The sequence below is a fragment of the Crassostrea angulata genome, chromosome 9 (genome assembly GCF_025612915.1).
Source record: "Crassostrea angulata isolate pt1a10 chromosome 9, ASM2561291v2, whole genome shotgun sequence".
Taxonomy (NCBI): domain Eukaryota; kingdom Metazoa; phylum Mollusca; class Bivalvia; order Ostreida; family Ostreidae; genus Magallana; species Magallana angulata.
Genome location: NC_069119.1, coordinates 12980 through 29304, shown reverse-complemented (window position 1 = coordinate 29304; position 16325 = coordinate 12980). Strand labels below are relative to the sequence as shown.

General features: G+C 33.5%; 3 protein-coding genes across 3 annotated transcripts; 1 reads left to right on the top strand and 2 right to left on the bottom strand.

The window, feature by feature from the left end:
- Window positions 1-2362: 2362 nt before the first annotated feature.
- On the bottom strand, window positions 2363-4868 carry LOC128163177 (uncharacterized). Its single transcript, XM_052826706.1, has 4 exons — window positions 4537-4868; window positions 4366-4439; window positions 4000-4201; window positions 2363-3727 (listed from the first exon to the last, which is right to left on the bottom strand). The coding sequence occupies exons 1-4, from the start codon at window positions 4643-4645 to the stop codon at window positions 3597-3599; spliced, it is 516 nt and encodes a 171-aa protein (XP_052682666.1). The 5' UTR covers window positions 4646-4868; the 3' UTR covers window positions 2363-3596.
- A 177-nt stretch (window positions 4869-5045) lies between these two features.
- On the bottom strand, window positions 5046-9807 carry LOC128163161 (adhesive plaque matrix protein-like). Its single transcript, XM_052826691.1, has 6 exons — window positions 9639-9807; window positions 9272-9349; window positions 8294-8353; window positions 7762-7845; window positions 6830-6939; window positions 5046-5900 (listed from the first exon to the last, which is right to left on the bottom strand). Exons 1-6 carry the CDS (start codon window positions 9805-9807, stop codon window positions 5046-5048), a joined length of 1356 nt encoding a protein of 451 aa, XP_052682651.1.
- Window positions 9808-9880: 73 nt separating this feature from the next.
- On the top strand, window positions 9881-15714 carry LOC128163156 (uncharacterized). The gene is made up of 6 exons (XM_052826688.1): window positions 9881-10414; window positions 10810-10951; window positions 12186-12557; window positions 13130-13391; window positions 13523-13635; window positions 13943-15714. The coding sequence occupies exons 1-6, from the start codon at window positions 10130-10132 to the stop codon at window positions 15445-15447; spliced, it is 2679 nt and encodes an 892-aa protein (XP_052682648.1). The 5' UTR covers window positions 9881-10129; the 3' UTR covers window positions 15448-15714.
- The last annotated feature ends 611 nt before the right edge of the window (window positions 15715-16325 follow it).

Sequence of the window (16325 nt, the reverse complement as noted above, 5' to 3'; positions counted from 1 at the left end):
CAAGTGAAACATTGTTAATGGAGAAGATAAATCTTGGTCCATTTTGTGACCAGATTTTTTTTCCAAATCAATTTTTATATATTGATTCAAATTATCTTGAGGTCGATCAAAATATTATGCTGACTTTGGATTAAAAAACTGGACAACCAATGAAGTAGTTTACAGTTAACTTATGAATAACTCAAAGGTTAATCAGTCAATATAAGCTATACTCAATCATATTTACATTTGCAAATTTATATGCTTCTTTATGTGAACCTATAGGATAGTGAATACATTAAATTCTGTGTGTACTGTTTTATGATGTCACAATGATCATAGCATGTGCTCATTGCTTGTGGGTAGGATTATTGTGATCAGAACATAACATCTTGGTAATTTTAAAAATTCTGAATTGTCTTATTCAAATATAACTATAAGTAATCACCTGGATACGAACTTGGTTTGTGCGTGATTTAATCTTCTGAGAAGCCATTCAGGCTTCAAGGATTTGATCACCTGACCCACCAAGTTCATATCCTTGTGACATTTTAAGTTGTTCATTTCTTAAAATATTCTGAAAAGTGTATATTAAAATAAAAAATTCATCTCATTTCAGGAAATACGTCGGAAGCTGATCAGCCTCTATACAGTGGAGCTACTATAACCCTGGCCACAAGCATGATTCTGCTGATTTCGTATGCAATGCGACACTCTTTGACCGGGGAAGCCATAGCTGATCTACTGGTCCTGATAGACCTGCATTGCCTCACACCAAATCTGTGCCAGCGGAACATGAAAACCTTCATGGACTTCTTTAGGAACTGTAAATCACCTTTACAGTTCCATTACTATTGTGAGAACTGTTTTCTGTACCATGGAGAAGAAAAGGTGGATATGTGCCCAAGTTGCAGTACCAGATCTAAGAAGAACACAACATCGTACTTCCTGGTCATACCTATTGTATCCCAGTTATCTTCACTTTTTGCAGGTACATTTTTAGGGGATTTTTTTTGTTACTTACAAACTTGGTTCCAATCAAAAGATTTGGAATCTAAACAAAATTAGAATAAATTGAATTATGTTTAAAGCATTTTATGCAAGAAACTAATATCTTTTCTTTAATAGCAAATAATAATAAATAAGTGTTGTCATGATGGTTGATTTTTATACGACCTGTTGGAAATGTTGTCAATTTGCCACAATCCATTTGAGAGATTTATCATGTACTTGATTAATGATTGCAAATATTGAAAACAGTTTTTTAATCTCGAAAAAAAATGTAAATCTTTAAATTATGGCTTACCTATTATTATCATTAGGAAGTAAAAATAGCACTAAAACCATTGAAAAAAAGTTACTGCCCTATTTTAATAAATTTAATACAAATTATTACTAAGCTGATTATTGATCGATATTAATTTAGTGTTCTGCTAATTACCTGTTTTGAATTAATTGACTAATTTTTAACTGAATCAACATTATCTAAAATGGTTTGTCTTTGTGAAAGTTGTTTAATTTTTGTATGCCAATTAACACATTTTTTATCTACATTTAAATTAGATGAAGAACTGGTGAGACAAATCAGAGAGTACAAAGCTTCTGCACGCACTGATGACAACGTAATCCATGATATCTGTGATGGAAAGCTGTACAAAGAGAGGTTCAGAAAGGATGGGTATTTTCATGGGACAACTGATGCTCAACTTGGAGAACTTCACATCTCATTGCAGATGAACACAGATGGAGTGTCCTTATTCCGTTCTTCCAATTTTTGCATTTGGCCAATCTATTTCGTCATCAATGAACTTCCGCCACATCAGAGGTATGCAATAATATTCAGTCAAGTTTTTATTGAAAATTTGTAACGATAGTCAAAGTATTTTGTCCATGTTTATGGTATGATTACCATTATTGTGTTATTAAGGCTTTAATTATTATTTTATAAAATTGCAGGTTTTCCAGAAAGAATCGTATTTTTGGAGGATTATGGTTTGGCTACAGTAAACCAGACTTCTGCACATTCCTACGGCCTTTTGCACAAAGTCTTCATGACCTTTACCAGTCAGGTAAAATTACTATTCAACTTAAAATCTCATCTACCCATTTCACTTCATATAATATCACAAGGTGTATGCTTTTTATTAACTACTGTTTTGTCTCAAACCATTATAAATGGTTTGTAAATAAAATTAAATGTAGTCATATTTCAATAAAAACAGCTGTTAGATATTAGGAACTGATAAAACTGTAAAAAACAAAAAAACAAAATATCCACATAAAGAAAGCATTTTGAAGAATGTTTTCCATCATGATAATCATTATATTCTTTTTTAGTTTATTTATGTTAATTTAACTTTGTTTTTACCCATACCAAAAAAAAGTACATTACTGGCATACTTTTTGTCTAAAAATTTAGGTACAAAAAAAGCATAACTAAAGTATGCAAGTTTGGAACCATTTATTAGGCATGGTTCCAAATTTGCACATTCTAGGCATGCCAATTTTGTACTTATTCCCAAAATAAGTACAACATAGGCATGCTTTTTAAAAATTTATTTCTTTTAGAAAAAAATAAAGGCATATAAAAAGTACATAAAAAGCATGATGAAGGTATGTCTAACAAGTAAGCATGACTAATATGTGCCTAGCAATTACACACATATTGATGTACTATTATAGGCATACTTTAGGCACGTCTGTACACAAGACAATCTTATCATAGGCATACTTGATGTACTATTATAGGCATACTTTAGGCACGTCTGTACACAAGACAATCTTATCATAGGCATACTTGAGGTACTATTATAGGCATACTTTAGGCACGTCTGTACACAAGACAATCTTATCATAGGCATACTTGAGGTACTATTATAGGCATACTTTAGGCACATCTGTACAATTTCATTATAGGCATACATTTGGCACCAAATAGGTTCATTTTAGGCACAGTCAAAAGCATGCTTAAGGCATATCTTTACTTAAAGATGACAGCACAATTTAGGTATACTTAAAGTACATGTTAGGCACATTTTTATAAAAAGTAGGTATACTTTAGATACATATTAGGTACATTTTAGGTACACAAATAGACTTACTTTACATGCAGAAAAAGCACAAAATAGGTACACCAAGGCATTGAAAAAGGAACCTTTTTGATAAATTTACTGACATAAACATGTTTTAAACAACATATATATATATTAAATCAATTATAAATAATCTCTCTAACACATAAAAAGAGTAGCTACTATTTAGTATACTAGTACATGTATATTTCTTTCGTACTAAGAACAGTAAATAATGTACACAAAAGATTAACACAGGTGATACTAGCTACTATTACACATATATGTTACCTATGTACAGTGGTGATAGTAGCTACTATTATGTTATATACCGGTATGCATAAATAAGTTATTAATTTATCTATACTTTTAATAGATGAAATAAGCTACTATTCTGAATATGTAATTCATAATACAATGTTGAGTGGCCTCATGCCTCATACATAAATTATGGGGCCTTTGTTTCACTTTAGGTATTATCACAGATACACAAAATAATTGTCAATTAAATAACAGTTTTTCTTAACATCACACTGTGACACTCCCTCAGTCCTCAATGTCAGTCCGCAGGCTTTGGTTCAGTTTCTTCTTTTCAAAGGCTACCAGTCCAGTAATCTTTGACCTCATGGCTAGCTTCACACACGACTCGCTGTCTTTTCCTTTTATCACCACATAGTCTAAAAGTATTTTGATACTATGGTTTAGTAAGACCAAAGACACAAATTTATCAATAAGTAGTAGTTTGTACAAGAAATATATCAGTTTTCAAAACAAATTACAGTTTGCTTTAAAAAATGCCTAGAGCTTTATCACAGTTACATAAAATGATATAATTAGATTTAATGTTACAAAAATTATCGTAAGATAGACACTGCAAGGTCAGAGGAATTGTAAAGGGTGCCCAGAGGAAGAATATGCTAACCATGTTACTTTAAGATGAACACATTACCTATAATGGCCTTCACAATCTCCTTGTTGAGTCCTTCTTTTCCATTCACACCCATGACATTTCCCCGGTCAATCAATTCCTTATTGGTATAAAATACTGACATCAGATGCCGCGCCATTGCTGTCCCACTTGGCTTTTTGCTGGTTGATCTGATATCTCGAGGGTAGACGAACACTCCAGTGTGAGGCATCAGCTCCATCATCTAAATCAATACAATCAAAATTAAAACATGTCTTTAGAAGAAAAGCTTTATTCCAATCTATTGTATTAAAGTAAAACATTTAATATTTAAACTCACATTTTCATAATTTACTTTAATTTACAAAACAGTTTAAGCGGTCTAATCGGTAAAGTTATATTACTTACACCGTGAATGCTTGCAATTTCTTTAGGAACAAGTCCTGCTCGTGGTCTACCATCAGACTGAGTTTTCCAGTTACCTTGAAAAATAAAAAATGAATTATAAACAAGTTATAAATAAATGGAAATATTTAAAAATTCAGATTAATTGCACAAAGCACTTTGGATAATACATACCATTTCCATTAAGACTTTCAGATTTAAGCATTTCTAATTCCTCCTGGGTAGCTTTCAAAAGACTCCTGAGTTCCTTTACTTCTTCATCTTTCTTCTTCAGTGCAGCCATGCATTTCTGAAGCTCATCACTTTCTTTACAAGGTGTATCTGGCTGTTTTAAAAAAGAAATATAGGATATTTAGATGTATGAAAATGTAGTAGACACACTCCTTTATTATTTAATTACTGACATGCATAAAATTTAAGTTGTCAAGTGTCTTGTTTCAATTATCAATACCTCATCATTAGTTGTTGCATATGTTGTCTTCCCAAGAAAATCATTCAAAATTCTCTCTCCTTCTTCAATGTCATCTGTCATTCCAGGGATCTGTAAAGGAGTTAGAATTAATTAAAACATCATGAGTAAATCACATCATCAATTTCATGTTTTCCTGGAAGATGTATTCTCATTTAGAATATTAACCCTTGATATCTCTGATTGTATATCTAACACATTTTTAATAAATGGTCTATTTATAAGGCTGTTTGCAATTCAATACCTCTTTAATGCAAAAGGTGGCATTGAGAAGACTAGATGAGGTATTGGGAGTTGATCCCTGCTGGGTGGGTGTATGTGATGGGTCACCCTGGGTTTTACTGGAGTGGGATTTGGCTTTCTGGGTAGCTGGGGTATTTGTGGGTGCAGTCTTGGGATTGGAGCTGTTGCCTTTGGTGGCTGGAGGATTTGGTGTGGACCCATAAGTGGAAGCATGTTGAAATGCGGCTCCTTGGCTAGGAGGGAGGGGTTGGGAAGTGAATGTCTGAGCTGCCTGGGGATGAAATGTTGATCCTTGTGTGTCTGGGTGATGGTGTTTTTCTCCATGGGTGACACTGGGGTGGAATGGAACCAGCTGAGGGTCTGTAGGCTGGGTTGATGCTCCCTGGATGGGAAAGGAATAGGATGATGATCCCATGGTGACTTGGGGATGAACCATTGGTCCCTCGGTAGAATGGGGATAGGACTGGGACACCTGGCTAGTTGGTTGGTGGTATGGAGCCCCCTGGGAAGCTGGTAGGTGGCATGGAGCCTCCTGGGAAGATGGGGGATGGCATGGAGCCCCCTGGGAAGCTGGGTGGTGGTATGGAGCAACCTGGGATGAAGAGGGATAAATTGCTCCATATGTGACTTGGGGATGAAACATGCCTTGTTGGGTGACTTGGGTATATGATGGACCTCCCTGGTCGGCTTGGGGATAGGTTCCCTGGTTTGGTGAGGGATGGAATGTAGTTCCATGATTGATGTGGGGGTAAAATGTGGATGCCTGGGTGGATGGTGGATGATACTGACCTTCCTGAGTAGATGATGGCATACAAGCTCCAAGACTCTGCATAAAAGAAAAGTAATAATCAAAGTACTGAAGCACTGACGGGAGTTGATTTTATCGATTATCATTTATTTTAAAATCAGCGATATGTGATTTTGCATGGCAAGTAGTATCAGTAATCGAAATATTTCTGTGATATTGTATGGATCCAGGCAAGATTGAACTCTAGTTTTGATCAACCAAACGCTCGACTGTCTCCGTTTATCTACGACAAGCAAGAGAGACTTTCTGTTTTGTCGGATATTAACGGAGACAGCCGAGCGTCTGGTTGAACAAGACTATAGTACGTATGAATACATACGACTACAAAAAATATCTAAACTGTTTGTAACATTTAAAATCTTACTATTTTCATGGTATTAATAAATAGGTTTTCTTGAAAAACAATGCTCCAGAATACATTGCATCTGAATTTATTGATTATTTTCAGGAACTAAGTGTTGTCGGCAGTATTGTTTTGTGCTTAGGTCCAAACACTGTTTCACTTTCGGTTTGCCCGAGTAAGTGCATAGGAGAGTTGATTTAAATCAACTCCCAAAAATTAAGCCTTAACTACCCACCTCAGAAATATGCTATACAAAATTTAATTAGGAAACAGTATGTCCTGCAGAGGGTCACTTCAGAGCAACATTTTGATTATGAATTAACATTAAATAAGTGTTTTACTGCCTAGAGTATCTAAAATGCATTTCTAAATCTAAAATTTGTAAGCATACTAGCAGAATTTTATTCTATTCGTCTAATAATAAATATGAGCAAAAGCAAAATGTAAAATTAAATAGCCGCTAGCCTGAGAACAAAGGAATTAATTTTGATGGCCGAAATCATTTTCAATTGCATAAATTGATTCTGGCTTGTTTTTTCATATTTTATTCAACTTTTATCTAATAATCACAATTTATCTGTTTCTTTAAAGTTAACAAACATACCTGCTCTTTGAAAACATTCAAAGATTGTAGAAACTCTGCATTTTTTCTGAGGTTCTCGTCTCTCTTCTTCACACTGGCTTCCCTCTTCTTCTGTTGTTCTGCTTTGTTTTCTATGGAGAAAGATATTTCATTACCGGTACTTGAAAATACGTAACTATTTTGTCAAGATTGGTAGCTTATTATTCCACAAAACAAATATATTTGGCTTCTTATCCATGTTAATTGCAGAGATATTGATTGAAGCTTACTAAATTCAAAAATATATTCATTATTTGTATTCTTCACAGGGGTATATAGTCATGATTTTTGTTAGATCATTAGGAGTGCATTACTAATTAAAGCATCATAAGCAATAAAAATAGAAAAACAAAATTTAGCCCAAAAGTGTGACCATGCTCCTTTAAAGGGACTTAAACATGATTTTAGATGAAAATTTTATTTTCAATTTTGTAAAATGGTTTACTTGTGTATTTTGAATGATTCACCAAAATTTGAATGTTAGAAATTATATAACAACCAAGATAAATTGCTATGTAAACAAAGCTCGGGTCTTATATTTGTTTACAAATAATGTAAAGATATTATCATTTCTTTGACAAAACTTATGGCAAACAATGTAAACTGATTTAATGTGTTCATAAATAATTTTATCAACAATAAAAAGCAATATTAGATTGAAACTTGTACTTTTATAACACATAATTATGTTAACAATAACAGGACTCGAGCTATGCTTAAAAACAAAGAATTCTAACCATGGTAACTCACTTGTTACTTGATATTTGACTTTCAACTTTTGACAAAGCTATCAAAATATCCATATTGACAATTCTAAATTGAAATAATTGTGTGCGAAAAATTTGAGCTCAAATCATGTCCAAGTTCCTTTAACATGACAATGCAGAGTAAGTAATACAGTAACAGGTATAAACCTTTGTTGTCAGATGTCTTTGATTTCTTTTGATGGTCATCCTTTTTTACTTGGCTCTTTCTTCCTCTTTTGGCAACAGGTTTGTCTAAAAAACAAATAAAATGCTTTTACGAATTCCAATGATGCATTGTATGTTTGAAGTCATTTACATGCCATTTCAATACTTGTCTTTTGTATAAATCATCTCAAAGTAATTACTTTCTAAAACATGTTATTTAAAAGAACGTGTATGTTTCTTACATACCCAAAAATTCTTGGGAAATTTTTCAAAATAACTTGACAAATGTCTCTTTTTTATCCCCAATTTTTTTTTCAATATTTTGTTTTTGTTTCACAGTTAGGCTAAAACACAGATGTATTACTCAACCACATCAATTATTTACTAGACTAAACCAGTCTATTTATTGATAAACTTGAAAAGCTGAAAGACCCTCTCATTTTGAAAAAAAAAATTCTTTCCTTAAAAAAAAAGTGCATGTCAATATCCTAGTATTATGAGCATGAGCACTGAGATATCAAAACTGGTATCTTACCGATGGGAACTGCAACATTGTTATTCAGATCTTGGACATTCACGTCTTCCACACTTTTTTCTGGAAAGAAAAATATAAAACACTTTTAAATTGTTACACAAAAGGACTTGCTGATCCTTAGCATTTATAATGTTCTTTTTATTGTAGTAGTGTCAATTGATTGTGAAAAAAGTTGTATATTATTACATGATGGGTTTTGTACTATCTGACTACAAAAATATATTGGATTTATCAATCTCATGGACAGTGATGCGAAGCCGATAGAACTTATCCTATCTTTTGTGTTCTCTCTCTTTCCCCCGCAGAGGTTTGACTTTGAACAAATATCGACCCTTCTCCAGAAACAACAAAGTGACGTTAGGGAAACTAAGTACTCCAATTAGTTTAAGAACATACAGAACCCATTTTTTGTATAAAATATTATGAAGTGTCATGGTAAGTAACGAAGCATCGTCCATATTTGCCAAATGTAAAATCGTCCAGCCAAACAAAAAAATTTATCTGGCAGTTATGTGCCATGATTAAAACCACTATCATGAAAGTGTGACATTTTCAACTAAGGGAAAACAAATGTTTACAGTAACAAGTGTAAATAATTAAATGTTCCCAAGCCCTCGTTAATCCATCATTAATAATTGTCTGACAAAATAATAAATTGTTTAATGCTGCTGGCACAATTTAGGTTAAGAAAATGAAGCAATTGTTGTTGAGTTTGATTTGTATATACTTTTTTAGGTATCCATACAGTAAACTGAGTTGATTTGTTTCATCTTTTATATCAGTATTCTTTTTTCTTTACACTTGTATAATAAACATACCTCATTTTAAGGGGGGTGGTGGACAAAAAAAAAATTGAGAGATGTACAGTCTGTACTGTACAAGTTAAAATGGTAAAAATATCAAGGACATTTGGAAGGTAATAGGTCAACCTAGGTACATGTATTTCACGTAATAAGTGATTTTAAGATGCATAATTACCCTTCTGTTTTTCATTTTTCTCTGCAATGTATTCCTCTGCCATTTTCTCCAATGCTTTCTTTCCCTCTGTTGATGATTCTAAATCATGATAAGAGAAAACAGATTAATTTATATTTAAATTCATAAAATGATAATAACAATACTATAAACAGTTCAATTTAAAAATTTTGGCGCATAGGGCACACAAGACTTCAATAGTAAGAGAAAAATATAACTATGTATTTCTACTATAGGTTGGGTGCACATGCATTTAGAACTGCACTTCAATTTGAAATAAACAACAAAGAATTCATTTATAAAAGGCCTATAACAAAATAATTCGTTTTTTAACTAAAAAAACTTATATGCATGCCTTAATATCACAAACCTTTGATCATCAAAATCCGTGCACTATGGATTCCTGGAAAGCCATGGCAGCTAGCTTTCACCGTTTCACCCACGTTGTAGCCGCTAAAATCTTTCCTCGGTTCTTTAATTCGAGTCAGACTGATGGTGCTTACTTTCTCTTCGTCTATCCATTCCACAAGAGCGTGCATCTTGTTTGTAAATACGGGTAAATTATTCCTTATTCCCTTCGACCTTTTGGCCTTTCACCTACGGTCTTGCTTAAATTTTTCAAACTGGTCATCGTGACCAATGAAAATGCTTCGTTTTCCCGCAAAGACTTTTGACCAATCAGCGAGGAGAATGCTTCAACATCGGAAATTAATAGACTATTGAAATATAGGTTAATTGAACTTATAAGATAACCAGTTGATAATAATTTGTCGTTTTTATATATGATAACATTTATTAAACTGTCATCACTTCGCTGATCGATAGTTAAACATTTATGATGAAACTTCGGCAATACGGAAAATGCCGATCTGTTTTCTTCCGGTTACAACATCCGGTAAAATCGAAGAAGAAGGCGCCATTATTGAATGTAGAAACATGAATCCCCAAAAACGCGGTCGATATAAAGTTTATCTCGCTGATAAATCTGTCCCAGTTCCGAAAGTTTCGCTTTGGCGAATGACGAAAGAAGAAAATACATATGATGAACGCAATGATGCCTCCTGTGTGCCCCAAGAGACCGTGTCCGACGATGCTCCAGTGAAATTCATAGATTCGTTTCACCAGCAAGCATTTCTCGACAACCAGGTTTGTTTTATTTAATGTAACTATTTGATTATTTCTATTTAAACATGACCATAATTGTATAATAAATAGAGTATTAATGATACGGATCGCAACAGGTGTGACATTCTCTCTTGAAAATTGAGATGTAAATCCAAATGAGATCCAGCTCAGGGGCGTGGGTGCAGTCAGCCCTATATTCTTATCACAAAAATTCCCATCTACACATGAATACAAAAAAGCAAATTTGTGTTTTTTTAATATAACCATGCCGTAAATTAAATGTTGTATTGATATAGAATAAGAGGCAGGTTGATTTCATAATAATCTCAATATTTTGTGCATATGCATAAATGTAATGTTGGTTTTGAGAAAAGTCTTATTTTCCATTTTTTAGAATAAATATTGTATATTTACAGGGTGTACCTAACATTTCTGATGTTGAAGAAGAGCAAGGAGAATTTGCAAGCAAGGATGAATATTGGAGGATTGAAGATGAAGACTTTGAGCAAGATGAAGATGGTTGTGATAGTGATCAGACCAGTGTCCCTTCCAATGCAGGTATAAAACAATTTAAAAAAAACCCAGTAAGTTATTGATTTTTTCATGGAGGCATTTTTTAATTTGCAACTTTGAGGTCCATTAAAAAAGTTTCAATGTCTCATTTTATTTGTCATATTTAATTAAGAATTAAAGAGCAATTTAAGAAGTTCACCAGGATATGAAGTTATCTGGTCACGTGGTCCAATCCAGTGAAGCCCAAAAGGGCTTCTCAGTAGATTTGATCACTTACCAACCACCTTCATTTCCCGGTGAACTTTTTGAGCATTGCTGTTTATTACTTATATTTATGTTTGAAAAAGTCAAATCATTAAGAACTGTTAAAATGACCTAGATTTTATGTTTACAATAATCAAAGGGACAAGCAATAAGCATGTGCTATGATCATTGTGACGTCATGAAAAAGTTAATCCATAATTGAATGTGTTCGCAATTCTATATGTTCATATAAGGGAATATATTTGCAAATGTAAATATTTTGTTATAAACCTGATTTTTCCATTCAGCACTCAGTATATTAATATCAAAATCATAGAACGATCAAGACTTGTTGATATGTTAAATAATTCCTAATCTCTGTATTTTGCTAATGACTAGACAACCAACTCTAAAATTTTGATTGACATTAGAGAATGCCAAGTGAAACATTGTTAATGGAGAAGATAAATCTTGGTCCATTTTGTGACCAGATTTTTTTTCCAAATCAATTTTTATATATTGATTCAAATTATCTTGAGGTCGATCAAAATATTATGCTGACTTTGGATTAAAAAACTGGACAACCAATGAAGTAGTTTACAGTTAACTTATGAATAACTCAAAGGTTAATCAGTCAATATAAGCTATACTCAATCATATTTACATTTGCAAATTTATATGCTTCTTTATGTGAACCTATAGGATAGTGAATACATTAAATTCTGTGTGTACTGTTTTATGATGTCACAATGATCATAGCATGTGCTCATTGCTTGTGGGTAGGATTATTGTGATCAGAACATAACATCTTGGTAATTTTAAAAATTCTGAATTGTCTTATTCAAATATAACTATAAGTAATCACCTGGATACGAACTTGGTTTGTGCGTGATTTAATCTTCTGAGAAGCCATTCAGGCTTCAAGGATTTGATCACCTGACCCACCAAGTTCATATCCTTGTGACATTTTAAGTTGTTCATTTCTTAAAATATTCTGAAAAGTGTATATTAAAATAAAAAATTCATCTCATTTCAGGAAATACGTCGGAAGCTGATCAGCCTCTATACAGTGGAGCTACTATAACCCTGGCCACAAGCATGATTCTGCTGATTTCGTATGCAATGCGACACTCTTTGACCGGGGAAGCCATAGCTGATCTACTGGTCCTGATAGACCTGCATTGCCTCACACCAAATCTGTGCCAGCGGAACATGAAAACCTTCATGGACTTCTTTAGGAACTGTAAATCACCTTTACAGTTCCATTACTATTGTGAGAACTGTTTTCTGTACCATGGAGAAGAAAAGGTGGATATGTGCCCAAGTTGCAGTACCAGATCTAAGAAGAACACAACATCGTACTTCCTGGTCATACCTATTGTATCCCAGTTATCTTCACTTTTTGCAGGTACATTTTTAGGGGATTTTTTTTGTTACTTACAAACTTGGTTCCAATCAAAAGATTTGGAATCTAAACAAAATTAGAATAAATTGAATTATGTTTAAAGCATTTTATGCAAGAAACTAATATCTTTTCTTTAATAGCAAATAATAATAAATAAGTGTTGTCATGATGGTTGATTTTTATACGACCTGTTGGAAATGTTGTCAATTTGCCACAATCCATTTGAGAGATTTATCATGTACTTGATTAATGATTGCAAATATTGAAAACAGTTTTTTAATCTCGAAAAAAAATGTAAATCTTTAAATTATGGCTTACCTATTATTATCATTAGGAAGTAAAAATAGCACTAAAACCATTGAAAAAAAGTTACTGCCCTATTTTAATAAATTTAATACAAATTATTACTAAGCTGATTATTGATCGATATTAATTTAGTGTTCTGCTAATTACCTGTTTTGAATTAATTGACTAATTTTTAACTGAATCAACATTATCTAAAATGGTTTGTCTTTGTGAAAGTTGTTTAATTTTTGTATGCCAATTAACACATTTTTTATCTACATTTAAATTAGATGAAGAACTGGTGAGACAAATCAGAGAGTACAAAGCTTCTGCACGCACTGATGACAACGTAATCCATGATATCTGTGATGGAAAGCTGTACAAAGAGAGGTTCAGAAAGGATGGGTATTTTCATGGGACAACTGATGCTCAACTTGGAGAACTTCACATCTCATTGCAGATGAACACAGATGGAGTGTCCTTATTCCGTTCTTCCAATTTTTGCATTTGGCCAATCTATTTCGTCATCAATGAACTTCCGCCACATCAGAGGTATGCAATAATATTCAGTCAAGTTTTTATTGAAAATTTGTAACGATAGTCAAAGTATTTTGTCCATGTTTATGGTATGATTACCATTATTGTGTTATTAAGGCTTTAATTATTATTTTATAAAATTGCAGGTTTTCCAGAAAGAATCGTATTTTTGGAGGATTATGGTTTGGCTACAGTAAACCAGACTTCTGCACATTCCTACGGCCTTTTGCACAAAGTCTTCATGACCTTTACCAGTCAGGTAAAATTACTATTCAACTTAAAATCTCATCTACCCATTTCACTTCATATAATATCACAAGGTGTATGCTTTTTATTAACTACTGTTTTGTCTCAAACCATTATAAATGGTTTGTAAATAAAATTAAATGTAGTCATATTTCAATAAAAACAGCTGTTAGATATTAGGAACTGATAAAACTGTAAAAAACAAAAAAACAAAATATCCACATAAAGAAAGCATTTTGAAGAATGTTTTCCATCATGATAATCATTATATTCTTTTTTAGTTTATTTATGTTAATTTAACTTTGTTTTTACTATTAAAGGATTGCAAATGGAGAATTTGACAGTAAGGGGCCTTATGCTGAATGGAACATTTGACTCTCCAGCCCGGTGCCTTTTCCAAAACATGACACAGTTTAATGGATTTTATGGCTGTCCTTATTGCCATGCTCCAGGAAGGACTGTGCAGACAAGTGAGAGAGGCCACACCCTTGTGTATCCGTTCAACATGGACTCTACAACAGGGTATCATGATCTGCGAACCCATGATTCCTTCACCAGGAACGGAGAACAGGCACAACAAAACAAAGCAAATGGAGGAACACAGACCATACTCGGTGTGAAAGGACTAACATGGTTTTCCTACCTCCCAAACTTTGATATCGTTCGAGGAGTAGGAGTTGATTATATGCATTGTGTCCTTCTTGGAGTCGTCAAGATGCTGCTGAATTTATGGTTTGACAAGTCGCACAGGAACAGCATTTTCAGCATCTCCTCAAAAATTCAGGAAGTGGACCAACGCCTTCTTAACATCAAACCACCGAGTTTTATCACTAGACTGCCAAGATCTCTTACTGATGTTTCCCATTATAAGGCTGCTGAATTCAAGAACTTTCTCCTGTATTATGGACTGCCTTGCCTTTATGGAATTTTACCAGCAGAACAGTACCACCATTTCTCCCTCCTTGTGTTTTCCACATACATCCTTCTACAGGAGAAGATATCAGCAACCAACATCCTCCACTGTAGGCAGATGGTAATGGAATTTGTGCTTAACATTCCTGTTCTTTATGGAGAACGATATTCAACATCCAATACACATCTTCTGCTCCATTTGACAGACAAAGTGATGGACCTTGGACCATTATGGGCCAGCTCATGCTTCTATTTTGAAGACTTTAATGGACAGCTACGACATCTTTTCCATGGCACCCAGCATATCGAAACACAGATTGCGTTTGCTGTTGGTGTCCATCAAAGTCTTCCAAAACTGGCCAAGTCTCTAAAGCATGGAACAAGTGAGAAGGATCTGTATGTGAAAATGATGGAGAAAAAACCTCAGAGGACTGGTGAATGTATTGGAGATGGATTCTGTGTAGTTGGTGCATATAACAACAGGACATTTGCTCCAGATGAAGAAGCCGCAATTTGTGAAACACTTGGAGATTTCAATTCAGCACTTTTCTTTAAACGTCTGTCCATAGGACATCAGATTGTGCATAGTACGGAATACAAATCCACGCAAAGAAGAAACAATGCCATTGTTAAATACAAGGACAATTTTGGTGAAGTGAAAACTTTTGTTAAAGTGAATGTAAATGAAGAGACATGTGTTCTAGCGCTCATCCACCCAATGGAAAGATCCACAGTTACAATCCCTAACTGCCAAAGAGCTGCGAATAGCCACTCCATACCATTGAGGCCACCATCAAGAAGATATATTGTAGCTGTGCCAGTGAAGGACATTTGCGAAGTATGTGTATGTGTTTTGTTGAGCGATGAACTTTGTTTTGTTTCGGCAACACCAAACAGAATTGAGAAGGAGTGAGGAACTGTAGACTTAGCCAGAACAGTTTGACTTTCTAGTGAACTGACTGCATTTCTTAAAAATATTAAATATGTACTCTTAAATGAAACATGCTGTGTAACGGTAATTGTAATAAATAAAATGTTATTATTGCCTCTGAGAGCACTGAATCTATCATTTTCATTTTTGGCATTAATATGTCTGATTTGACTGTCTTTCAAATTTATAAAGCAAGTAATATGTATGATAGATTTGTGTGCAAAGGTGGCATATTACATGATGACTGTATATTGCATTTTGTTTTATTTTTACTACATGTACTACAAGTCAAAATTGTTATGTGCAGGAGTAGTATTCAAATGAAAGTGTATGAAACGAAATACTTAAAAAAGTTAAATGAAAAAATAAATGCATGCATAAAATCTCACTAGAACCTACAATGAAATGTAGACAAATGAGATTGGAAATGTTATTCAGCAAATTCTTAAAAAAAATCATTAAAAAAAAATAAAAATAAGACTAAGTCTCCAAAAAGGCACACTTTAGGTACACCAGCTTTAGTTAAAAATTACTAAGTCTAAACTAGATACATTTTAGGCACACTGAAAATTTTCTAAGTCCAACAGGAAAAATACTTAAAACAGTTAAAATTTTCTAAGTTCCAATTAGGCACATGTTAGGTACCTATAAAAATATCTAAGTTAATAATAGGCACATTTCAGGCACACTGCAAAAAGACAAAGTCCAGCATAGGTATCTTATAGGTACACTGCAAAAAGTTTAAGTCCAGCATAGGCATTTTATAGGTACACCATGAAAAAGATAAGTCCAGTATAGGCACATAGTAGGTACATTGAAAAAATATTAAGTTCATTTTTGATACTTTTGAGGTATGCCTA